Source organism: Pantherophis guttatus, chromosome 11 (genome assembly GCF_059756535.1).
Source record: "Pantherophis guttatus breed Tessera chromosome 11, ASM5975653v1, whole genome shotgun sequence".
Classification (NCBI taxonomy): Eukaryota; Metazoa; Chordata; class Lepidosauria; order Squamata; family Colubridae; genus Pantherophis; species Pantherophis guttatus.
The window spans coordinates 2,967,746-2,993,764 of record NC_142073.1 but is presented as its reverse complement, the minus strand read 5'-3'; the positions used below and the strand labels follow the sequence as shown (position 1 = coordinate 2,993,764).

At 43.9% G+C, this 26,019-nt stretch overlaps 1 protein-coding gene across 3 annotated transcripts in view; it reads right to left on the bottom strand.

The window, feature by feature from the left end:
• Positions 1–695: 695 nt before the first annotated feature.
• Positions 696–26,019, bottom strand: part of KCNG4 (potassium voltage-gated channel modifier subfamily G member 4) — a 33,509-nt gene continuing 8,185 nt past the window's right edge. For 2 of the 3 annotated variants that reach the window (XM_087876976.1, XM_087876975.1), the window contains 3 exons: positions 15,837–15,940; positions 13,362–14,150; positions 696–4,171 (listed from right to left, as the gene is read on the bottom strand). In XM_087876976.1, the coding sequence (XP_087733102.1) occupies positions 3,389–4,171; positions 13,362–14,105 (1,527 nt within the window). In that variant the 5' untranslated portion in view covers positions 14,106–14,150; positions 15,837–15,940 and the 3' untranslated portion in view covers positions 696–3,388. Of the gene's footprint in view, positions 4,172–13,361; positions 14,151–15,836; positions 16,442–26,019 lie in introns of those variants that run through there. The other variant, XM_034426536.3, reaches the window with a different exon arrangement.

Genomic DNA, 26,019 nt, shown 5'->3' with positions numbered 1-26,019 from the left:
CTGAGCTTGTCGATCAGAAAGTTCGGCGGTTCGAATCCCTGGTATAGGTCTCCTGCGTGAGCAGGGGGGGTTGGACTAGATGACCTCCGAGGTCCCTTCCAACGCTGTTACTGTTACATCTCAATCGCTGGATGCAGCCATTCCTCTGCTTTGAAGGCACAGACAGCACTAAAAGGGTTTCTCGATGCTCCAAGAACTCTGGGAAAATTCTGTGCTGTGGCTGCCTTTTCTTATTTAGCCCAAGTTTGGAGGGTGAGAAGTTTTATATCCAAACGTATTTCATTAATCCAAGCGTTTCCATCTTCCTTTAAAACATTAACAGAACCCAGAATGGGCTGAGAATCCGCTAGATGATCGATGGCTGAGCTGAAACTAAGTTACTCAACTAAAATTAGCAAACTGCCTCAAAACCGCCCCCACCCCCCGAATAAGTTTCCCAGGCCTAATCCACATATCAAAGGATGAGGTCTGCAAACACGGAGTTAATTAAAATTAACTCTCCCAGCATGTTCACAAGTATACATACCTACACCCACGCCCTTCAAGTGTCATCCTAGTATCAACACGGTGACACTTCCATACCCTGGACAAGCTCTCCCTATATAAGTTTTGCCGCTGTACCCCGTTTCTCAGCAGCTCTCCCTCAAAGAAAAATGTTTTTGCTTTTAGAAATAAATATTTCTTCTTTCCTCACATCATGTCTGGATCTCATTTTATTTATTCTTGCTCAGTCCCGGCTCGAGTTGGAAACCCAAATTATTCTTCTGACAGGAGGGAGGGAGGGAAAGAGGGAGTGGGATGGAGTGGGGAGGGGGGGAGGGCTGCGGTCCAGATTGCCACTATTTTAATCACCCTGATGGAACAGCTGGCAGAATTTGCAGCCTTTCGCTGCCAGATATTCCTCTCCTATTGACCTTCGGTTGGGTGGAAAGGGACTCGTGGGCACCCAACAACACGACTGGTGATGGGCTCTAGTGCCAGCTAGACTGGGAAGCTCGGGATGGGGGGGGGGGAGCTGGATTGAATTTTTATTAGATTTTTATTCCACCTCTATTGCTTTTTAAGTAACTCGAGGCGGTGAACCTATCTAAATACTCCTTCCTCTGCCTATTTGCCCCACAGTAACAGTTCTGTGAGGGGGTGTGAGCTGAGACAGAGGGACTGGCACAAAGTTACCCAGCCAGCTTTCCTGCCTAAGGTGGGACTAGAACTCACCGTCTCCTGGTGACTGGCCCAACATCACCCACCTGGCTTTCATATCTAAGGTGGGACTAGAATTCCCAGTCTCCTGGTGACTGGCCTAAACTCACCCAGCTGGCTTTCATACCTAAGAGGGACTAGATCTCTCTATCACCTGGTGTTCGGCCCAAAGTCACCCAGTCAGTTTCATGCCTAAGATGGGACTAGAACTCACCATCTCCTAGTGACTGGCCCAACATCACCCACCTGGCTTTCATATCTAAGGTGGGGCTAGAATTCCCAGTCTCCTGGTGACTGGCCTAAACTCACCCAGCTGGCTTTCATGCCTAAAATGGGACTAGAACTCATAGTCTCCTAGTGACTGGCCCAAAGTCACTAGATCTCTCTAGCACCTGGTGATCGGTCCAAAGTCACCCAATCGGGGTTTTTTGGCTAAAGTGGACTAGAACTTACTCCTGGTGACTGGTCCAAAGTCACTCATTCAGTTTCATGCCTAAGATGGGACTAGAACTCACAGTCTCCTAGTGACTGGCCCAAAGTCACCCAGCTGACTTTCATATCTAAGGCAGGACTGGAACTCACCATCTCTTGGTGATTGGCCCAAAGTCACCCAGCTGGCTTGCATATCTAAGATGGGACTAGAACTCACCGTCTCCTGGTTTCTAGGCCAGCACCTTAACCACTGACTACACCAAACTGTCTCTCATCTCATAAATCTAATATGTGAGTAAATAAATAAACAGGCAATTTTCCAGGCCTTTCAAAATGCTGCCTGGACATATTTCTATTATGTCTATAAGTACTGTATGTGCATGAAGGCTGAAAGAAGCAGGTTTCAGCTGGAGTAGCTATAGTTGTAGAGTTTACAAAACTATGTTGGGTTCTAGAAGAGACTTTAAAAACTTCGCCCCTCGTTCTCCTCCTCCTCCTCCTCCTCCTCCTCCTCCTTCTTCTTCTTCCTCTTCCTCTTCCTCTTCTTCTTCTTCTTCCTCTTGTAGGATGTGGGGGAGAAGGGGGGCATTCTATTAATTTGAAAGCTTTTACAGAGTGCGGTGGACTTGAAAAAAAAACCCATTAAATTTAATTTAAAACTGGTGTTTCGTTTGTTCAAATTCCCCGTGGTTTGATTCATTTTTTTTTTTAAATGTAGCCTCTCTGGTGATTTTTTTTTATCCTGGCTTGCCTACGTTGGAGCCTTCACACTACTCAAAGCAAGGTATTGTCCCTTTGGCAAGAAAAGTGTTGCAAAAACATTTGCTGTCTACAGGGATAAGGAGGGGGAAAGGGAAGGGAAGGAGAAAAGGGAAAAGGAAAATAAAAGAAAGCAGCTAGGAGAAGAGGAGAGGAGAGGAGAGGAGAGGAGAGGAGAGGAGAGGAGAGGAGAGATGGGAAGGGAGGGGAGGGGAGGGGAGGGGAGGGGAGGGGAGGGGAGAGGAGAAGGAGAAGGAGAAGGAGAAGGAGAAGGAGAAGGAGAAGGAGAAGGAGAAGGAGAAGGAGAAGGAGAAGGGAGGAGACAGGAGGGAAGGAAAGAGGAGAGGAGAGGGGAGGGACAAACGGACAACATAACAGCTAAGATGAGTAGTGATCAGGAGGGCTATTTCTTCCTCTTTTGGTTTACACCTTGTCCAAGAGCCATCTGGTTGGATTCGAGGCCGGTTTTGCACAATTTGGTAACTAAATGGGGGAGTCCTCCAATATAATGGATTCTGGATCTGCACATCACCGCATCACAAATTAACCCAAGCTAAATCTAATCAAGCTCTAGCAATGTTTCGTGACAGTTTAGTGCAGCGTTTTTGCTCTGGCAAACTCTGGAAGCCCAGGACTCAAACTTCTATCATCTCTAACACCGTCCAACGGAGAAGATGGGGACTTACAGCTGAAAATTCCCAGTTTACAGAAGGCTATTTTAGGACCACAACTTGATAGACCCAACAGTCAGTTTCTTTTTGAGATGCTGAAGACAGCAACAGGATTTGATCGTCTCCGTTCCACTCTTTAGATGGTAATCTTGTCCATTTCTGTCTGATCTCACTCAAGCATCCATGGTTGCATCTCAGCAAAAGATGGGTTGCAAGCGGTGGATTGCAAGAGCTGGAGACTACCTATCATCTTTGGGAGGGAGGCTTGGCAAATCGATGGTGGTGGTGGCTTTGAAGTCCACATTCCGTGGCCAAGGAGGTGAGCCTTATCCTTTGAAGATATACTTGATGGGGTATTCGCTATCGTCGGAAGCGAAGCTCTCGCTCTCATTGAAGGTATCTCTTTCGCTGATGGTGTTGGCACTTTTTATTCTCGAGAGTTGGGCATGCAGTCGCTTGTGCCGTTTCCTCAGCTCCGCGTAGGAATGGGAGAAGGTATGGAAGATGGAGGTAGCTGGAAAGGCCATAATTAGAATCCCACTCAAGATGCTACTGAGAGCCACCATTTGGCCTGGAACGCTCCTCGGGACCATGTCGCCGTACCCCACCGTAGTCATGGAGATGATCGCCCACCAATAGGAGGCCGGGATGCTGGTAAACTCCAGGACCTTGCCAGATTCGTTCTCTGCAAGGTAGACTAGGGGAGAAAACAGGGTGATGGCCACGCACAGGAAGAGCATCAGGAGGCCAAATTCGCGAGTGCACCTCTGCACGGTGAGGCCTATGGTTTGTAAGCCCAAAGAGTGCCTCGCCAGGCGCATGACGTACAGTATCCTCAGCGCCCGTAAGACCCGTAGCACCAAACCCACCTTCTCAAAATAAGAGCTCCCACTCGGGCGGTGGTCGTGCTCCGAAACTTCGTCATCCCCCATGATGAGGGAGACATAATAAGGAGAAATGGCCAGGAAGTCAATAATGTTCAAGGGCCCTTTGAAAAACTGGCATTTGCTCTTGGCTTGGATGAACCGCAGGCAAAATTCCAGGGAGAACCAAGCGACGCAGATGGTCTCTATGATGAAGATGTAGTAGCACTTTTGGGAACATTCACCCTGGATGCAGAAAAGGGGGAAAAGCCAAAATAGTGTTAGTATTCTGCAGTTCAGTTGTATAGCAGTTTAATGAAAAGAAGGACTAGGAGCGATATGATAGCAGCGTTCCAATATCTAAAGGCTGTGTTGTGGCCCCGCCCTCTGAGCCTGTCCCATCGGAGGAAGAAAGCTCCGAGCATGAGGAAGAGGAGTCAGCCAGGCCTCCCTCTCCAGGCCCCTCCCCTCTGGCACTGTCTCAGGTGCCGGCCGAGGGAGAGGAGATTAGCAGAGAGACAGGTGGCTCGGATGAGAGCGAGGGAGAAACATCATTCCTGGACGCACGCCCCCGAAGGCGTGATAAACGATTGCAGCAGCTCAGGAGGCGTACTAGGGATTAGAACTGAGTCACTGGACCACACCCCAGAGACTATATAATAGAGGGTGGTGGCCAGTGATCCTTGTGACGAACAAAACTAACCTTGGATAGTCACTAAAGCCTCGTCCGGAACTGCTGAGAGAAATATTATTCTGCTTGGACTTTTTGTACGCTAAGTATCTTATCTTTCTGTTTTGTGGAAATAAACGCACTTGGCAGACGGTGTGTAAATCACTGCCAAGTTGGAGATAAGACCTGGGTGTGTGCCAAAGTGTTTCCTTAACCCTCGGCTGGCTGTGTTTGTGTGTGTGTGTGTGTGTGGACGGGGAAAGATCAGGCTGCCACAAAGAAGAGGGAGTCAACCTATTCTCCAAAGCACCAGAAGTAGAGGTGGTATTCAGCCGGTTCGGACAAGTTCACTCGAACCAGTAGCAGAAATCACGGGTGGGCCCGCCCTGGCTCTATGCCATCCTATTTAAGCACGTTTTTGAGGCTGGGCACATGCGCCGAAGGTGTGTGCGTCAACAAAGTGCACGCATGGAAGGGCGGGCGCATGCATCGACAGGCCACGTGTGAGCAAAGCGTCTGTACATGTGCGCATGTTCACATTTGCGAACCGGTAGGGAAAGTAAGTGAATAGCACCCCTGACCAGAAGGCAGGATAAGAAGTAACAGATGGAAATCTATCAAAGAAAGCTCCAACTTAGAAACAAGGAGAAATTTCCCAAGAGTTAGAACAGTTAATCAGTGGAACGACTTGCCTCCTGAAGTTGTGAATGCTCCATCTCTGGAGGTTTTCAAGAAGAGAGTGGACATCCATTTGTCTCAATTGGTATAGGGTTTCTTGCTTGAGCAGGAGGTTGGACTAGAAGACCTCCAAAGTCTTTTCCAACTCTGTTATAGACACCCAAAACTCTTATCTTCCCATGGAAATTTCTATCTTATCTATATCTAACTATCTCTGTCATTGAAGAGTCAGATAAACTGATCTATTGTTAAAAGCTTCTGTACAGGAATCTTCTCAACTAATGGTTGGCACCTGGTTAGAATTAGATCAGGGTCAATGGCACTCAAGAGGGGTTGGACTTAGTTTGCTTGTGGCTATGTAGGGATTCTAGGCTAATCCCTCTTTTCACTCCACCGCCAGGATAGTTCTTCCATTCCTTCTCCTCCAACATCTATCTATAGCTATCTATGTATCTGGGCTAAAATGCACAACTCATTGAATCTTCTTAAAGAACTCAAAAGCATTCTAACGGCTATGAAAATACGACCCTATCTTAAAATGAGAATCATTAAGGGACATTAGCTCATTCCTTTTGATTAAGCCCCTCTTTTAGCTGAAGGATTTCCGTCGCTTACAATAAGATGCAATATAACCATTTCCTTCCTAATGGAGTCATGGAGGGCATGAAGAGCAGTGAATTTAATATTGTTGTCTTTGGGAAGACTCATCACTACTTGGAAGTAAAATATGTTTCTTGCTCACAGAGAGTCCCTTATAGAAAGATGAGGCCAGGGTTTCTAGGAATAGGCCATGCCCCATGAGCTATCTGGTTTGATAGAAACAGAATTGGCAGTTTTGACCCATATATTTATTTGTATGCTCCCTGAAGCATCTTGACCATTGTAGAACATGAGGCCAGTTCTGCAAAAACAAATCAAAAGCCTTTCCAGCTTAAGATGTTCTTTCCAACAGCATCCAAGGAAGACCAACAACCGAACAGAAAGCCATCTGGTGTTGTTGTTGGGGATTCCTATGAAATATCTCCCTTGCTCCTCACGAAATGTCACATCCCAGGATTCCCTGGGGAACAACTCCATGTGGGTGATCTTATCTCATGGTCTAGCCTCCTACCAGCCAGATGCTATATTTGGAACTTCAGAAAACTCTTTTCCTATGAAAATAACATCTATATCTATCTGTCTGTCTGTCTGTCTGTCTGTCTGTCTGTCTGTCTGTCTGCCTGCCTGCCTGCCTGCCTGTCTGTCTGTCTATCTATCTATCTATCTACAGTATTTAGATATTTAGATCCATCAATCTATCTCCATCATCCATCCATCCACTCACCCATCCATCCACTCACCCATCCATCATCTATCTATCTATCTATCTATCTATCTATCTATCTATCTATCATCTATCTATCTATAGTGTCTGTCTGTCTGTCTGCCTCCATTATCCACCCACCCAACCCACAGCCACCCATCATCTTTCTATCTATCTATCTATCTATCTATCTATCTATCTATCTATCTATCTTATCTATTGATTGATTGATCGATCCATCATTCAATCTCCATCATCCACCCATCCACTCACCCACCCATCCACTCATGCATCCATCATCCATCCATCTATCTATCTATCTATCTATCTATCTATCTATCTATCTATCTATCTATCTATCCATCCATCCATCCATCCATCCATCCTACAGTATCAGTCTGTCTGTCTCTCTATCTCCATTCACCACATTCACAGAACACACAAAAAAATATGAAATGGATAAAGCTGTACCAATTAGCTAGCTCTGCTCAATTGACAAGAGGCAAAATTCGTAAGAAGTAAACACTGCAATGCAGGAGTGATGGTTGCATTGGAATTAATTGCAAGGATGTAGATCGGGCTTTGCTGGCATGTTTTAATTGTGTAATTTTAGGAAATGTATTTCTTGGAAGAAGATCTGCTGGAAAAAATTAGCTGAAAGTTTTAGAAAGACCGATTGGTCATAAATATTTACTCTCCCCAGACTAACACCTTCCAGAATTCATGAAAATGGTGTATTCGGAATAAATTGTGGATGACAAGGTTTCTAACGGATCTGGAAAAGATTTTTTTCAAAGAAATATGACAAATAAGGAGATCAATGAGTCAACGCTGTTTGTGGGTGTGAGTGCCTCTGATTCTCAGCAGAGAAATCTCCAACCCTATAAGGCATACTAGTAAGAAATTCTTGACTTCAAAGCATATTTTACTCAACGGTCATGCAAAGTTGATAACCCCGCCCCCACACACCCCCCACACACACTCAGATTTCAAAAATGGACTTTGCACTTGTTCCACTACCTAATCTTTGTTGTTATTCCCGTCTGTTTTAATAAACACACAACCAGACCAAAAAATACAGCACATTAAGTCCAGTATCAAATGCCATCCAATGCTCTTTGAAGGTAATCTTGACTGCTTTCTACCTGGATCTTTGTAGTCTTAAGAAGTAATGCAGACTAGAATTCTTTCTCTGAAACTGGCCTATCCAGGAAAATTCCTTTTTGATGTCAGGTCTGGCCAATGGGAAGTTGTAAGAGAGGAGCAATCTCATACTAACTACCGTGCCTGGAGAATATAAACTCCCATTTCTGCATCTGCAGAAAGTTCTGAAAAGCATACCATCGTGAAAAATTTCTGGGTTTTGGTACAGAATGGAGGGCTGATTTTACCTACTGGTCAACCCTGAAGCTGACCTGATCGAAGCTTAAGTGTAGCTTAAGTGTTGCCACACTGGATAAGGAGAAAGGAATAGAGATAGCTGGGGGTTTTGTAGCCGAAATAAAATACTTTCTCTTGGGAACCAAGGATAGTCTCACACCTGGTCAGAGGAAGGAGGAGTGATGTCACCAGGTGTTCTGACCAAGGCTTCCTGGGAAAGCATAAATCACAATTTTAGTCCCAAAAAACCTCTTTTATTGAGACGGCTGTGAATTATGTTCATTCACAGCCCATAATGAGTCCCAAGCAGTTTGTGAATAGTCTGACAGAAGTCTGCCACAGTCTTTTGGGATAAGGCTGATAAGCACCCACCTTTATCTCCCTTGAAATGCTGCCAAAGACCTAATTGCCAATTAGCTTTGCAAGGCCAAACGGAGCACAAAGTCAAGACAGAGCTTCAGAGTTTAAACCGACCAGAACAAACAAAGTTGCTTCCTGCAAAGGCTCATGTCCCTTTGCTCCACTTTTATGTCTTATGGGAGGGGCCAATCATCTCCAAGCCTTACTCCCAAGTTGCCCCTTTTGTCTTAACTGTTCTTGCCTTCTGGCAGCACTGCGCATGCATGCACTGGGAACAGGCTCTCCCTGTTCCTCTGCCTTGCTGGTGTCAGACTCCAGAGACTCCGGAGGCAGCACATAACTCCCAGATGGCCCTGGCCCCCTCTCTGCCTCTGACACAGAGCCCTTGTCCGAGCCTTCCCCAGACTCCAGGACTGGCCCATGTTCCTCCCCAGCCTCCTCACTGTCCGACTCTGCTGCCGGCTCCGCAGGCTGCCAGCAGACCACAACACCAGGCAACCAGACAGCGCCTTGATTGGACCATGGGACTGATTGTTTGGGGTTGAGGGAAAACATTTACTTTTAATTAGGTGAAAACCATGGGAACCTTCAGAGTCAGTTTTCACTACATCTGTGCCAGTATGATATATCTAATAAAGCTATTCTTTGAGGAAGCTACCTGCCTCGGAGTTTTGCTCGCTATGGGTCTATTACAGTGATGGGTTGCTACTGGTTCTCCCCGGTTCGGGAGAGCCGGTAGTGGAAATCTTCATAGGAGAGTGAACCGGTTCGCTCTGAATGTCATTTGGGCTCTTCTCCCCACCCCCGTGCTACACCTACCTTTATTTTGTTTATTTTTTGCTCAGCTGTAAGGCGTGGTAGAGGGGATTGCCATGCCTCAACTGTTTTTTTCCTCAATGCGCTTGTGCGAAGCACAATTTTGGCGCATATATGAGCGATGCGAGCATGCGTGCAGCAATCGCGCACAAAACGCATACGTGATGCAAACAGGTGGTAAAACTGATTAGAACCCACCACTGGTCTATTACTTGGAACCCTGACACCTACATTCAACTGGTAAAAGAGACATTGAAACACTGATAAAAAATAGTTGCCTGTTTGGATCCAGAAATGAAGAAACGTAAGGTTTCCTTTGAGTTAAATTCAACTCTTGTTGACTTACGGACCCCAAAATGCAGTTTTCTTGCCAACTATCCAGAAATCATTTGTCACTTGCTTTCTTCCAGACTTTCTGGTCTATCTGGAACTCAATCAATTTTTGTCAGTCTTTCAACCAAGAGTTAACCAGGATTGTCCCTCTTTAGCGCCTTCGAGATCAATCAAGGTATCTGGATATAGGTGATATAGGGATAGAGAAATATAGATGTCAGCAATAAAGACAGAATACAGAATAACAGAGTTGAAAGTATCTTGGAATTTTTTTTAAAAAACAACAATATGGATGGATTAACGATGTGTTGAAGGTTGACATTCTCCTTCCTTAATATTGCTAGAGATTTTTCCTCAATAAATAAATGATTGGGTATTTGACATCAAAATTCTCCTACCACTTATAACCATCTGAAAACGGCTGAAGCTTCTCACAGCTGCATTCCTATTACAAGGGCCTCTGAGTCACATTTTTTCTGCATTGCTGGTTATATTTGAATAATTAATCCAAGCTAAATCAAGCCATTCAAGGTGAGAACTGGGCAATTAAAAAAAAAAAACTATTAGTAAGAAGCTACAGTATGCAGCAGCACCAAATGTAAGCCTACGTTGTCCCTCTTCCTTGAGTGATAAATCCATAAGCTCCAGTAAGAATCGTTCTCTATGGATCATTGGGAAGGTTTTATTTGGTAATGCTATTTAACACTAAAGGTTATACAACTACCCCTTCCCTCCCTCCCCAAAGCAGAGATCTGATTTTAGAAAGCATTAGGAAGTTTTAAAAAGGGAGTTCCACCTAAGAAGAAAATATCTTTTAAGCTCATTTCTGTGGCAGGGGGAAAAAAAAGAGAGATTAGGGTGCAACTGTTTTGATAGGGTATGACTGGCAGTGTGATATGATCATTAGCACGCCGGATGTTGAAAAGACCGACCAGGATTGAATGCACAGTCAGCCATTAAGTTTAATTTCCTTTAGCTTAGACTGTGTGACACGACTCTTTTAAGTGGAATAGGTGGATAAACCTTTGGCAGAAATGGTGGTACAGAACCAGGAAAAGCGTAAATGTTTTTGGCTTTGTTTTTTTTAAAGAAAAATATCTGTCTTTAAAAGGTATACTAAGGGCAACTCCCTCTTCCTCTTCACAGTTTTGGGAGATGTTTCCAGAATTCCCCAACCCCTTTTTTATTTTTATTTTTTGTGCCAGCACATTGAGATCCAAAGATTTGGCACATTAAGATTTTGGCTTGGCCTTAGACATGCTATTATATCTGGAGTTGGTCACAAGGTGAAATTTCAAGAACAACTTTGGCACAAGCTTGGCAAAGAGGACCTTTCAGGACAATCTTTGAATGTATGGAGCAATGTCAAAATTGGATGGATGGATGAAGAGAGAGAGAGATGATAGCTAGATAAGAAGATAGCTAAATAGATAGGTAGGTAAGTAGGTAGGTAGGTAGATAGGTAGATACATGGGTGGATGGATGGATGGATGGATGGATGAAGAGAGAGAGAGAGATAATATGTAGGATAGAGAGAGGGGGGGAGGGAGGGAGAGGGAGAAATAGGGAGAGAGAGAGAGAGAGATGATAGTAAGAGGGTAGATAGGTAGGTGGGAAGATATATAGATGGATGGATGGATGGACGGATGGATGGATGGATGGGATGGATGGAAGGAATTGAAAGATGTCACCATATCAAATCCAAACCATAATGAGTTCTTCAGGACCATGATAGAGGGCTAAAGCACCTTTCCATCCATTTTTCAGTCTCTTTCTGTTGTTACCAGGAGCTTGTTCTGTAAAAATTGGGCAATGAACCTGTTCATTGCCTTGTTAAAAATTCCTGCAGCTGATTTCTGCAGATCATCTCCTTGTTAAACACATACACACACAGTTATTTGTGGTTGGATTTTTGTGGTTATTACTGTTGTTATTTCAGGTCAGCTGGCAATCTTAAAGAAAGGATAACCTATTTCTCGACCCTCATTTCCCCATGAAAATCTCCCACTCCTCGCCACCCTTTGCCTTCAGAGAAAACATAGAAAATGGAAAGATACTGTATATATATATATATATATAAAAAGAAGAAGCAACATCTTCCAGATACGTTATTGTGCTTCCATTGTCAGCTTCACTCACTCTCCCTTTCATCCTTTCTGATTCTCTTGAAGCCCCAGGCCTTGGGGATTTCAGTCCACAAATAATGCATGCCTTGGATAGAAGCATCCAGAAATGCTACATACATCCATACATCTACACATCCTATCTACCTATCCATCCACTTCTGGCTCTACAGGTGACCAATACATGTAAGAATATAAATTATTCTTCTTGTAAAACTCAGGGCCAATCAAACAACGTTTTGATCTGAAATCTGTTTTAATTGCTCCCTCCATCTGTCATTAAAACATGCCTCCACGTGGATGCACTTTCCTGAGGTTAAGATGTTTCAGATCAGTGACAGCATCTTCTCAGAGGAAACGGGAGATTGACAGCACAACATTCAAGAAACAAGTCCTGTTGAGTTCCACTAAATTGAGGAAAATGATGTGTGGAATTTCAGGTGTGCTCATCCAACTCCGACGTTTCCCCTTCAAGGAAAATGATCAAGCTACAAAGGGATTCTGAAGGCCACCATTTCAACATCCCTTTTGCACCTTGATCATTCAGCTCAAAGCCTCATGGCTTTTTCGATGCCACGTCCTCCGTGGTGGGCAAAAATGTGTGGACAACAGTCAGATAATGCAAAAGGAAAAAAAAGGACACTTGAATAACACCTGTAGCAAGGTGCACTTTCGTAGCCACGTTCCTGCTTATGGGTTCTGCCTCCAATCCCCAAGTCTAAATCTAGATGGTAGGCATGTTTACTCAGAAATAAGTATTGCTAGATGAAGTCTATCAAGTTAGCTATCTTGGATGAAGACGTTCCATCTAGGATGCCCAATGACTAACTAGTCGCATAAATCAAATCAAAACTTGATTATGGAATCAAAACATGGACCAGAAATTAAAGAGTACCATATTGTCACTTGTTTGAAATTAACCCCACATGACCCTTACAAAGCAGCGCCTCAACCTATCTCCATCGATAGGCTTAACATAGATTGGACAGTAACTTTTTGGTCATTTGGGCAACACTGGAATTTGTAGTCCTACTCCATTTGTTAGGGCACCAGATTAGGGGAGTTTGCCTTGGAGATCTCTCTTCCTCCCTCCCTCCCTCCCTCCCTCTGTCTCTCTCTCTCTCTTAAATGGGCAGGAGATATTAGAAGTTACTGTGCAGTATTTGTGATGGCTGATGGGTTGGGAATGACTGGTTTAGTCTTCATGATAGCAACTTACAAAGTCTTTTTCTAATGAAGGAGAGAGCCTCAAAATTACTAACTGGGTAGTATTTGGGGTGGGGTGGGGTGGGGTAAGACATGATTTAAGGGTAAAGAGCCTTTACAGTGCTTCCCTTATCTTTTCATGAGATGGTATGTAGAAATTCAGGGACAAAGAAATGATGCTTCACTACTCAATGTTGGACAGTTCCATGTACAAGTAACGCAAAAGCCAACCTGCTCAACCTGATATCCAGATGTGCGGTATGGCCCTGACCTTTGACCTACACTGAGCAGGAATAGGTCCATAGATACAGAGAGCCAAGTCTCCTGCCAAGAGACAGCTATGAAATATCTGCTCTAAACTCTAATGGTCTATTGAGCATAGACCAGGGGTCTCCAACCTTGACAACTTTAAGACTTATGGACTTCAACTCCCAGAGTTCCTCATCCAGCAAAGCTGGCTGAGGAATTCTGGGAGTTGAAGTCCACAAGTCTTAAAGTTGCCAAGGTTGGAGACCCCTGGCATAGCCCATTCATCTTTGATTTATTTTGCAAGTAGAACATCCTTACCCTGTCTTCTTCTTCCCTCAAGTCTGGCATAGTGCTGATACAAAGGCTTATTGCTGTGGTTGCCACAAAGAGGACGGAGAGACAAGCAAAGATTTTCCCAGGGAGACCCGACTGGGGGTTTTCCACCATGTCCCTCAAGTTGTTCATGAAACGGCCATATCTGGTCTCCTCCTTCTGGGCACAGGCCATCAACTTGGCCCTCTGCAGTTCATCTTCTTTGTGCTCCTCCGACAGTTCCTCTACCTTTTGAAGGAGCTTCTGGAAACAGCAGTTCTCCAACCTCGACTCCGCGATCCCCCAATATTTTAACTCCTCTCGAAAAGACAGGATGCACGTATTACGAAGGAGCATCAGCTTGCCCGCTGCAAGGAAGCTGACAATCATCCCAAAAGCACTCGGGCTCCGGTCAAAGAAGAATTCGTGGGTGTCTTCATCGTAGTCATCACAGATCTGGGTGATTTCCTCATAGCTGTTGCACGATTTCAGTTTGCTCAGCCTGGAAGAAGGGAACTCATCCAGTGTACTCCAAGGTAGGAGATATTTACTGCCACCAACATTGATCATGACCTCCTTCTTGCTATCAATGGCTGGGAGTTGATCCGAGCAGTAAATTCTCTGGACCTTCTGGTAATGGATCCCTTTGGTGGGCGGGGACTTGACTCCTGTGATGGGAAGCAGATGGCTCCAAGATTTGCTGGAAGCAGAACCATAGTCATGTTCTTTGCTCCCAGCGAGAATAGGCATCTCTCAGGATGATCATGGAGGACTTGAAGCAGCATCTGAACAATGCTAACGAAGGGAAATGGGGGGGAGGGGGGAGGAGGTTAACAGAGATAGAGAGACAGAACCGTGGTCACCGGGAGATGGAAGAATCAAAATAACCAGGTGTCCAACCCAATTTTCTTTCTTTCAACTCTGCTTTGGAGAACATCTAAGTCATTTCTGAACAGAGGATGCTGTCTGATGCACCATGGCATGACAAGCAAAGACTGCCACTAGATCTGCTGTTTCAGGCCAAAAAGTGAAATAAAAATCCATGCTATGTGGAAGTGCCAGGACTTGACTAAGAGACCTCCTACGTAGAGCAGTTATGTAGTTTTTAAAACATGAAGACCACCTCAAGGAAATCACCTGTAAGAGTCATCGCTCGGAGGGTTCCATGAAGGAACTAGTTCCAATGTGAGCAGAATAACTCAATTAAAAAACAAGCAATAAGAGTGCCCGGCAGCATCAAGTCCATCTGGACTACTTTCCAACAGAGGATGTCAAAAAAAGTTCATCCACTACATATGAAGGAATCGATTTTCCTCCACCAATTGACCCTGTCACCTACTCTTCAGAGGCAGGTGGTCCTTTGCATGGAAGATGTTTCAACCGATGGTTGACCAACCCATCCTGCATTTATCTAATTCTTTTTCAGCTATCTGAATTGGGGACTTTCCCACAGCTGGATCCACACTAAATTAATTAGGTTGATACGGGGAGGATTGCGCTTGCTTGGCCCAAATCTGTTGCAAATCAATTTTATTAGATGACAATATTTCCGGGACAAAGAATATCTAGGTGAGGTTAATGAAGACCTTTGTGTGTTTCTCTGCTTTAGGAGATTACAATCATAGTTGTCCATCCTTAGCTGGATATTTTGCATATTAACATTTGTTTGTTTTTTAATCCTGGACACGGTAAACAGGGTTTACCTTGTTTTAAAATAACGACTGACACAAGCCCAAAGAAATTCCTAGCCGTATTTTCTAAACGAAGAAGCTGATTGCATTTCAGATCATGAGTTGGACAAAAGCCTGTCAGGATTACTTAATTCCAAACTGATTAAGCTTTCGCTTTGAACCAGGGGGGAACATCTGCAGCTAATCATGCGAAATTCAAAACAGCCTCAAGTTTCGAAATTGCCAAGCTACTGGGTGTGTTTGGAGGGTCATCAGAAAGCACTGGAGGAAGTTGCAAACTTGCATATGATTCCCTCTTCTCCCCTCCCCCCCCAAAAAATTCCCTTGTCGGCTGTTTAATAGAAATATTGATAAAAAGTAAGCTAAGATTATAGCTTAACGGTAGCAGCATTAGAGAGTTTTTCGAAGGCTCCCCAGCTTTTATACAGTCTCGCAAGGCTTCCAAACAACCTGGTAAGGTAGAACAGGATGATTTTGCCCCCAAAAGGTTGCATCTGGAAACATTCAGCCCTATTTTGTCCCTTCCCTTCTAAAGAGGATGCTGTAGAACCCCGCAACTGTGAATGGCTGGTTGAACAGATACATGCCTGTTTTTTCCATGCAGGGTTTATTTTTCCATGCATCGGAAGGCAGCCTAGGCTTCTGTGTGGTTTCCGAGCCTTCAGGGACTTGGTAAACCATAACCCAACTGGGGGGGGGGGAACCAGGACCTTGGTGTCCTTCCGTCCCTCTCGTGCCCTGCAGCAAGCCAACAGCCGTTTCCCAAACCAACTTTCCCAAAGTTACTTACTGCGCTAAACACCGCCTGGATGCAAGCTGTTTCCCTCACCAACCAGAGCAGGAATTGGATTTGCATCGCTGAGCAGGACTGACAGCTCGATCGACATCTGTCGCCTGGATTCCACCGAGAGAGAATAAACAGCTCTTGTCAGCCGTCAGGGATCTGCCTCTCTCCCTGTGAAGGTTAGATCTCCAAGCATCTTTCCCCCCTCATTCGCTTTTCTGCAAAGGAGCGTCCAGCAGGAGCTTCCCAAGAGCTGGAAGTTCTTCTTCTCCTTCTTCTACAGTCAAAGGCAGACAGGGGAGCTTTGCTTTCTCCCTGGAGATTGTTAGCATGGACCAGAACAAAGCAAGGAAGGGAGGGAGGGAGGGAAGGAAGGACTCTGAGATCCTCTTTCCTTTCCCCTCTTTCCAGCATCCTCCAGTCCTTCTTTCCTTCCTGATTGCAGGAGACTCAACCATTCATCAGCAGTCAGGATAATATCAGAGACAAATTTATTGGGGAGTTGAGGCTGGCCAAGACAATTGGAAAGCAGTCTTCTTGTAGACCTTCTGGATACTTCCAAAGGGGTGCAGTTCCCTTGCTTTTTATTGACTTTGGGAGTGCCCCAAATGGAAGGTTTGGCGGGTTTTCTTTTCTCAGGAGCCAGGATGTTTCAACTAAGGTGTTAAGTTTCAACTAATTCAAGACCTAAACGTGCTGAACAAGATGGAGAAAAGGATGGAGAAAATGGGATTTAGGGTGCTGGGGTGGGGGAGAGAATGGCTAAAATAACAGATCAAAGGAGTCCACCGTTTGCTAGGTGAAAAGCCTCCCTCCCCATTCAGTTCATAAAATGGGACCTGGGCGGGGGGGGGGGGTCCCAAAAGTCTCCACGTTTTGGGAAGCTACGTTCAAGAGAATCGTCCATCCCCACCTAGCTAGGTTTGACTTTCTACTTTCAACAGGTGTTCAGGAATCCTGACAAAATTTGTGAGTGTGTTGCATGTACTTGTAAACACACACACACACACACACCAGACAGACAGACAGACATGTAGGCAATATTCCATTCAATTCCCACAACTTTTTTCATTATATTCTAATGTTGTTATGATTGCTTTGGCACTAGAATCTTTCCTTCCTTCCTTCCTTCCTTCCTTCCTTCCTTCCTTCCTTCCTCACCTTCTTTCTTCTCATTTCTCCCTCCTTCCCTCACATTCTTTCCTCTCCTTTCTTCCTCCCTTGCTCTCTCCCTCCCTCCCTCCCTTCTTTCTTTCCTTCCTTCCTTCCTCCCCTTCTTTCCTCTCATTTCTCCCTCCCTCCCTCCCCGTCTTTCCTCTCCTTTCTTCCTCCCTCCCTCCCTCCCTCCCTCCCTCCCTCCCTCCCTCCCTTCCTTCTTTCCTTCCTTGTCATGGACTTCTCAGAGATAAATACTCTGCAAGGCCAATCCTACCATTAGACAAATTTAGCACCCAAATTCAGCCCCTGGTTTTTTTTCTGTTCTGTGCATTCCCACTCAGTGGCGACCATGAGTGGCCTCCGTGGCACATGGGCCTATGCCAGGGCCTGGGGTTGAAGTAACAATGTGCCACCAGCCTGATTTGTTTCTGCATATGAAATCTCTGCCTCAGGCAGCAAACTGTCTTAGGAACTTTAGCTCTGCTGAGGTGATTTTTTTTCAAGCTTTTGCTGGTGGCCAAATTAAAAGAAAATGGTTGCCTATAGCTCAGGATTGTCTCTTGATAGCCCATGGTGAAATCTTTGCTACAACATTACCCCATGGGCTACTTAATATTAATGATTTTTCTTTAAAAGAAGAATCCTAGAATATTTTGCATTTCTAACTTTTCTTTCAGGAATTTAACATTTCATGCGCCTGATTTCATTATCAACACTGTGGTCTGTCATTATCCATCACAAACACAATATGGACATACACAAAACACACTGTAGATTTCATTCCTGGATACATTCTTTTTTTTTTTTAATCCAAATTGCTTCCCCAGATTCTACTGCCATCTGAAATGTTTTCAAGTCTGCATTGCCAAAAAGAAATAAAAGGTCAAATAAAATTAATACTGCCAAAATTTGTGTAGGCGTAGCTTAGACAGAAAACTTGGGTTGATTATACAGTAAAGCCAGCCCTTACAAATAACAATAATTCAAATATTAAATGCATCCAACAAAATTACATCAGTAATAAAAAAAAAGGAACACGGTGAGTAGCAGGTAGCCATGAATGTTGGCCAAGATGCCAGAAGAAGAAACATTGCATTGGCTGTAGAAAGACAACAAAGTTGGAAGTCTTAGCAGACTATTTCAAAACAAGGCTGCAGCCATTGAAACCAAAAGAAACCATCTCTTGCAAAAGTCTTGAACCTGGACAATTATGAAATGTTGATACTAAAAGTCAAAGTCTAAATTCTCGAAAAGGAGTTTCCAGCAAACCTCTTTTTAAAACTCTGTAGAGATTTTCAGTCCTCTAGGTCATGGTTGTCCCAAAGATGCTTTTTCAAGAGGCCACTGGATTTTCTGGTTTTTTTCTTTTGAAGATGTTTCGTTTCTCATCCAAGAAGCTTCTTCAGTTCTGACTGGATAGTGGGGAATGGAAGGGTTTATATTCCTTGCAGACAGCTGGTCATTTGCATCCTTTTAGGGAGTTGTTGAGGCCACCTGGAGGTTTATCTGTGTCCTCAGGGTCACCTGAGTGGTGCTCCTGGTTCCTGTCGTCTGCAATTTTTTCCTCTGGAAATCCATTCCTACTCCCACCATTCAAAGGGCGCTCAAATTGTATAGCTAAAAGTCTTGTAAAGATTATATAGCTATACAACCCTGTTTTCCCGAAAATAAGACCCAACCGGAAAATAAGTCCTAGCATGATTTTTCAGGATGCTCGTAATATAAGCCCTACCCCCAAAATAAGCCCCAGTTAAGATTGTCAGCCAGATGGGTGCATTTAGTACCATATTCCCCGCCCCCCCCCAAAAGACCTAACCAGAAAATAAGCCCTAATGCTTATTAAGACACAGTTTTATTTTTGGGGAAACACGGTATATAAATCCTTCCATTCCCCACTATCCTGTCAGAGCTGAAGAAGCTTCTTGGATGAGAAGTGAAACATCTTCAAAAAGAAACAAGAAAGTCCATCTTTCGGATTCTTTTTTAAGACCTTCAATGAACCTCTATATACAGTCAAGCATTTTGGGTCTCACTCATGTTCTGATCTCCCATTACAGATGGCCCTGAAGATGGAACTTCTTGTAAATTAATATTTTTGAGGGTTCTCTTATCAAGGTAAACTATCTTGGTGTTTGAAGAACTTTAAGCCTCTCTTTTCCTACTTCTGCCCTTGGTTCAATCTCCAGAATGGGTAGTTTGTAAAAAAAAAAAAAAAAACCCCAAAAAACCAACAACAACCAAGGAAGTAATTCACAGGGCTGGCAAGGAATAAATGTGTTGGTTCTTATATTTCACACATGTATTAATTTCTTCTCTGTGACAAAAGACTATGTTTTGTATTCTGCATTTTCCTGCATTTATCCAGACCAGATGGGAGAGATTAAAACATCTGTAGGTGTCGGTGGCAGAGCTGATGAAGAATAAAAAATAATACTTTGTTGCTTTGCATTCATTCTGTTTTCCTCCACTTTTCTTTCCGGAGGTACGTTATGATCAACCGAATGAAAAACAAGTCATTTAGCTGCCTCCAGATTGTCATTGTTGTAGGTGTTGGTGGGAGAGAAAGGACAGAAATGAAGTCATAGGCATCCTGACATCACTGAACAACTGATGCATCTTTGCAAAAGGATGGTAACGGCTGCTTCTTGAGAAACTACAAGACCCATCTGCCTCATACAAACAAGACAAAACTCGGTGTCAATACAGGAGAATATTTGTAGCTCAGGGTTGAAAGGAGGGATCCTTGCTGTCTCTCAGCTTGGTGGTTTTCTTGCAGATGTTTCCTTACCCAAGTAGGTAACATCATCAGTGCTAGAAGGGAGTGGGATTTGAGGAGAGGAGGAGGACTGTGGAATCCTTGGTGTTCTCTGAGCTTGGTGGTTTTCTTGCAGATGTTTCATTACCCAAACTAGATAATATCATCAATGAAACATCTGCAAGAAATCCACCAAGCTCAGAGAACACCAAAGATCTCCCTCAAAAATCAGAGTGCTCTTCGGTGACAGATAGAGGGATGAGATTGCCGTGCAGATTTTTGAAACTATCTCTGGCTCAGTTGGCAGGAGTTCTCCATAATCTCATTTTTGCACATCTGAAAGGCAATTTACACTGAAATTCTCTCCATTTCCTCAAGATGATATCCAACACTTGCAAAAAGCAACCCTTAGAATCCTTTGATCGTCTTTGCAATGTGCTACAAAATTCAGCCAGAAAGAGAAAATGGACTCAGAGCGCTGAAAAACATCACCAAAGATCTTTCCAATTTTTAACCCAGTTTCTTTAAAGTATTTTTTTTCCTTGCTCTCTGGCTGGGGAAAAAAAAAAAGAAGACTAATCCCACTGTTGTCCCTGCTGTCCATAACAACATGCTGCAAATCCTGTATTGGGGGGTGGGGGGTGGGGGGTGGGGATGCACCATTTCTCTTTCTTTTTCTACTTTCGCAGAATAAAAAGGATTTATTTTAAGCGGCCACCTCGAGACCAGCACATTTATTATCATCTAAGCTTTTCTAGATCCCAGGTCGTTTAATCAGATGGACTACAAAGCTGGAAGGTTTATTTTGTATTTATGCTGTAACCATTTTTTGAGCCTTTAGGGTGCCCAAAGATGCTTCTCTCTCTCTCTCTCTCTCTCTCTCTCTCTCTCTCTCTCTCTCTCTCTCTCTCTCTCTCTCTCTCTCTCTCTCTCTCCTCTTTCTCTCTTCTTTCTCTTTTGTCTCTCTTTCTTTCTTCTCTCTTCCTTCTCTCCCACTCTCTTCTCTTTCTCTCTTCTCTCTCCTCCCTCCCTCTCTCTTCTCTCTCTTCTCTCTCTCTTCTCTCTCTTCCTCTCTTCTCCTTCCCTCTCTCTTCCCTCTCTCTTCTCTCTCCTCCCTCCCTCTCTCCCTCTTTCTCTCCTCCCTCCCTCTCTCTTCTCTCTTTCTCTCTCCTCCCTCCCTCTCCCTTTTCTCTCTCTTCTCTCTTTCTCTCTTCTCTCTCCTCCCTGCCTCCCTTTCTGTCTGTCTTCTCTTTCCTCCCTGCCTCTCTCTCTCTCTCTTCTCTTTTCTCTCTTTCTCTCTTCTCTTTCTCTCTCCTCCCTCCCTCTCTAACTTTTTCTCTCCTCCCTCCCTCTCTCTTCTCTTTCTTCTCTCTTTCTCTCTCCTCCCTCCCTCTCTTCTCTCTTTCTCTCTTCTCTCTCCTCCCTGCTTCCCTCTCTGTCTGTCTTCTCTTTCCTCCCTGCCTCCATCTCTCTCTCTCTTCTCTTTCTCTCTTCTCTTTCTCTCTCCTCCCTCCCTCTCTCCCTCTTTCTCTCCTCCCTCCCTCTCTCTTCTCTCTCTCTCTCTTTCTCTCTTCTTTCTCCTCCCTGCCTCCCTCTCTGTCTGTCTTCTCTTTCCTCCCTGCCTCCGTCTCTCTCTCTCTCTTTTCTTTTCTTTCTCTTTCTCTCTTCTCTTTCTCTCTCCTCCCTCCCTCCCTCTCTCCCTCCCTCCCTCTCTCTCTAACAATCTTTTCTTTTCTTTTCCTTTTGGCTCTCCTAAACTCACCAGCATTTGGGAAGCAGTGATGTTTTTTCCCAACAAGAGCTGTCACATGTGAACAGGAGGCATGCCAATTTTATATATAATCTCCACTAAATTATATATTCCAAAGGAGAGTTTGCGACTCCATTGCCTAGACGAGGGTCGTCGAAGCAATTAAAGTTGATTTCCAAAGCAGACACAACTGTTTGATAGACCAGGGACGACAGACAAGGGACAGAATATTTGATGCTGGAGGTCTGGCTCGGCCTCCTCTTCTTCGGAGGACATTCATGATTTCTCCTGACCTTCCAAAGCCTGAGTTTGAAAGGTGATCTGGAGGTGGGAGAGGGGGAGGTGCCTCCTTTTCAAAGGAGCAGGCAGATTGAGTTGGATTAATTATAACAGAACGGTGTTTGCATGAAGGAAAGTGTTTTCAAATCATTTTCTGGGTCAATTGTTGATTTATAGCTGCTGTAGGAAACCAGATGGGAGTCAAGACTTCTGTATTCTGCAGAAATCACAATTTCCATGTGAGCCACAATAGTGTGGCTTGGGGGGGGGGGCGTTTCTGCCTATATTTCAAAGGGGAGGGGGAGGGGGTTACCGCTTTGAAATTTCACATTGTTGGGAAATGTGAACAGAAAGCTACATATGTCTTTTTGAATGAGCTCCAGTTGTCCACCGTGAGAACAACACGGGAATTAGGATAAATATTTCCAATCTTATCACTTGGGTCACAATTTCTATTCTGCCTTAATCTTTTCTTTTTTTCTTTTCATTCTTCCTGTTCTTTAAATAATTACATTATGCAAGGCAGCCCATTTTCAAACCGATGTACAGTACATAAAATAAAATAAAAATGAGCGAGGAAAAGAAAAAAGAAAAAATATAATTCAACACAACAAATAAAAATCCTCAAAAAGACCAAAAAACCCCAAACTTGTAATTACAAATATATTCTAGGTTCCCCTGATTTTATAAAACTTTGAAAGAGGAAACTAAACTTTGAATGTTCACTGAATGTAAATCAAGAACTTCCAGGAACCGTAGTGGTGCAGTGGTTAGACTGCAGTATTGCAGGCTAATTCTGCCGACTGCCAGGACTTCGATCCTCACCAGGCTCAAGGTTGATTCAGCCTTCCATCCTTCCGAGGTCAGTAAAATGAGGACCCAGATTGTTGGGGGGGCAAAAGACCGACTCTGTAAACCGCTTAGAGAGGACTGTAAAGCAACTGTGAAGCGGTACATACATCTAACATGGGCCAGTCTTGGAGTCTGGGGAAGGCTCTGACGAGGGCTCTGCATCGGAGGCATGGAAGGGGCCAAGGCCGTATGGCAGTTATCAGCTGCCTTTGGAGTCAGACATCAGTGAGGCAGACGAACTGCTGGAGCCTGTTCCCAGTGTGCGCATGCCCAGAGTTGCCAGATGAAGGAAACAGCTAAAGAACAAGGGTCGACTTGGGAGTAAGGCCACGGGTGGACGATGAATGGCCCTTCCCAGAGGGAATAAAAGAGGAGCGAAAGGGGAGTGGAGTTTGCAGGAGACAATTAGTTCATTACTGCATTCTTGGCAAGTATTATGGTGTCTGAAAGATATCGGCCTGGCCACTCTCCAAGCCTCCAAGGTTGGTAATTGTGAACTATCTTGAAAGACTTTGCTGGAGAGGAATTCACTGTAAATTAAATAAAAGGGGTTTATCGGGATGAGGACTCGGCTTTGTGCTGCTGAGGAAGCCTAGGTCAAAACAGCCATGGTCCTTCAAGAGGAACATCCCGGAGAGTTTGATCATAGGCACAAATGACACAAGTTGCCCAACACACACACGTCACATTTCACAATCAGGGAAGAGGCACACATTTAGAAGACAATATTGTTCTGCACAAGTTTTGGTGTTTTAATTTATGTTTCTGGGATAAAGAGGGTGGCCAAAGACTCTTGCAGCCAACCACTTTTAGCGAACAAGAACAAAACTCTCTGAAGTGGAGAAGAGGACATGTTAATATTTTATCACTTTAATATTTGATGTGCCTGGACGTTTACTTCTGAATTTAAGATAGAGCTTGTGGGGGGGGGGTGAGCCAACATATTAATTTCTCTCCCCCCACACTACAAACTGCAAGGACTGCAGCTTTTAGCACTGATGGATTCATTTAATAAAGCATTGCTGCTACCAAAGTGCAGGATAAATATGGACATGAGTTTTATAGGAAGGTGGAAAGGCAGAAGTTGGACGAAGCTTTGAATGTTAGGTTTTGTTTCATGCTGGTGACCGATCTCTTTCAGAATGTGGTCCAAGCAACCTTGGAGAACCTCAAAGACGGTAGGCATCTCATGATAATTAAAGGATAAGTAAATTAGGCATCAATGAAGAAATACATTAGTTAATTAGATTGAAAGACTAAATCAGGTAAAATAAAGATGCAACACGGGTCTTGTCACTGGTTCAACGATGTCCATGGAGCATGGTCAACAAAAAAGCCAAGATGGCAGCCATAACAATGGGATCACAGTTCTGGCTTTTTTAGATGTGTGTCACATAATTATATCATAAGGAAGGCTGAGTGCCAAAGAATTGAGGCCTTGGAACTCTGGTGCTGGAGAAGACTCCTGCGAGTCCCTTGGACTGCAAGGCGATCAACCTGGTCAGTCCTAGAGGAGATCAACCCTGACTGCTCTTTAGAAAGCCAGATCCTGAAGAGGAGACTCAAATTCTTTGGCCACCTAATGAGAAGAAAGGACTCACTGGAGAAGAGCCCAATGCTGGGAACGATTGAGGGCAAAAGAAGAAGGGGACGGCAGAGAACGAGGTGGCTGGATGGAGTCACTGAAGCAGTCGGTGTCAGCTTAAATGGTCTCCCAGGGATGGTAGAGGACAGGAAGGCCTGGAGGAACGTTGTCCATGGGGTCGCGATGGGTCAGACATGACTTTGCAACTAACAACAACAACAGCAATCACATAACTTAGGTGAGATGGCATCTTTATCCCTAGCCTTCTGAGGGTTTTCATGCTATTGTATAAAATGAGACAATATCATTTCAAAGGTGTAGTGTAGGTGTATAAGATAACTAGAAACACATTTCTGTTTCAAGTAACCTGCACCATGGTATCTTCTCTCTGGTCTGGCTTTATTTGATATACTATCTGAGGAATATCATTCTTTCATTGATTAAATGAAGGAAACTGATCTCTCTTTGCCTCTCTTTATTCTTTCCTAAGTAACACTCCCATAATTAAAAAACAACAACAACAAACAAGAGTGTTTGTCTTGTGTAGCTTTTCTCCGTTGTGTCATTTAATCTTCCCAACAGAAATGCTTTTAAGAAGACAGCCTTTTGTCTGAAATGTCATAAGGTCTCCTGCTTGAGCAGGAATTCCGTAATCCTTAGAAACGTACTCCAATTTTCTCTGATCAAAATGGGCCATGCATGAAGGGAAGTTGTAGGCCAGGGGGTGTCCAACCTTGGCAACTTGAAAACTTGTGGACTTCAACTTCCAGAATTCTCCACCAAGGGAATTCTGGGAGTCGAAGTCGAGAAGTCTTAAATAAACCACTTTCTAATGAACCACTTCATTCCATGGCTGGTTTTCTGATTCTAAATAAGAGAGGAAGCTACTCAATCAAATTACCACATTTACACACACACACACAAACACACACACACAGAGAAGATGCTGCTCCCATCTGTCTGAAGTGATGTCATAAGTTCACACCCACGCAGCCTTAGTAGCAAACCAGTCTAACGGTTCCCGTCATTAATGTTACAGATTTTGTCGGTCTCATTATAGAGCTGTCTTGATGTTCTGCCGAAGTTTGGTTTTTGCAGCCAAAAGTAACGTTCGCAGAGGTGTGAAAATCTTCATGGAAACTCTCCATTTCCTATCAAGTTTAAGCTTTACCCAAAATAATTTTTTTAAAAAAGAAGAACAAGAAAGCCAGATGGAAGCCTTCGAAATGAAAAACGCTCAGATATGTCATCTTAATGGGAATGAATATCATCCTCTCCCTTTTTTAAAAGTTTTTTTTTTTCATGGTGGTGACTGTTTTTATATATTTATTGTTGTTGTTGTTTTTAAGGAAGCGAGGTATGCCATCCACTTTTCATGAGAGCTGAACAGCTGCAAATATACGATAGGTAGGTAGGTAGATAGGCAGGCAGGCAGGCAGACAGACAGACAGATGATAGATAGATGATAGATAGATAGATAGATAGATAGATAGATAGATAGATAGATAGATTATAGACAGACAGACAGACAGACAGACAGACAGATGATAGAGATAGATAGATAGATAGATAGATAGATAGATAGATAGATAGATAGATAGATAGATAGATAGATGTGAAGAAAGCTGAAAGTCAATCCAACTTGGGTATTTCAACTGACCATCGGAAATAGATGCCAAGCACCTAAATTGACCATGGGGATGTTGCAATCATTGTGTGAGGATTGATTGTAAGTCACTTTTTTCAGTGCCATTGAAACTTTAAATGGGTTGGTAGAGGAGGAGGAGGGGAGGAGGAGGAGGAAGAGGAG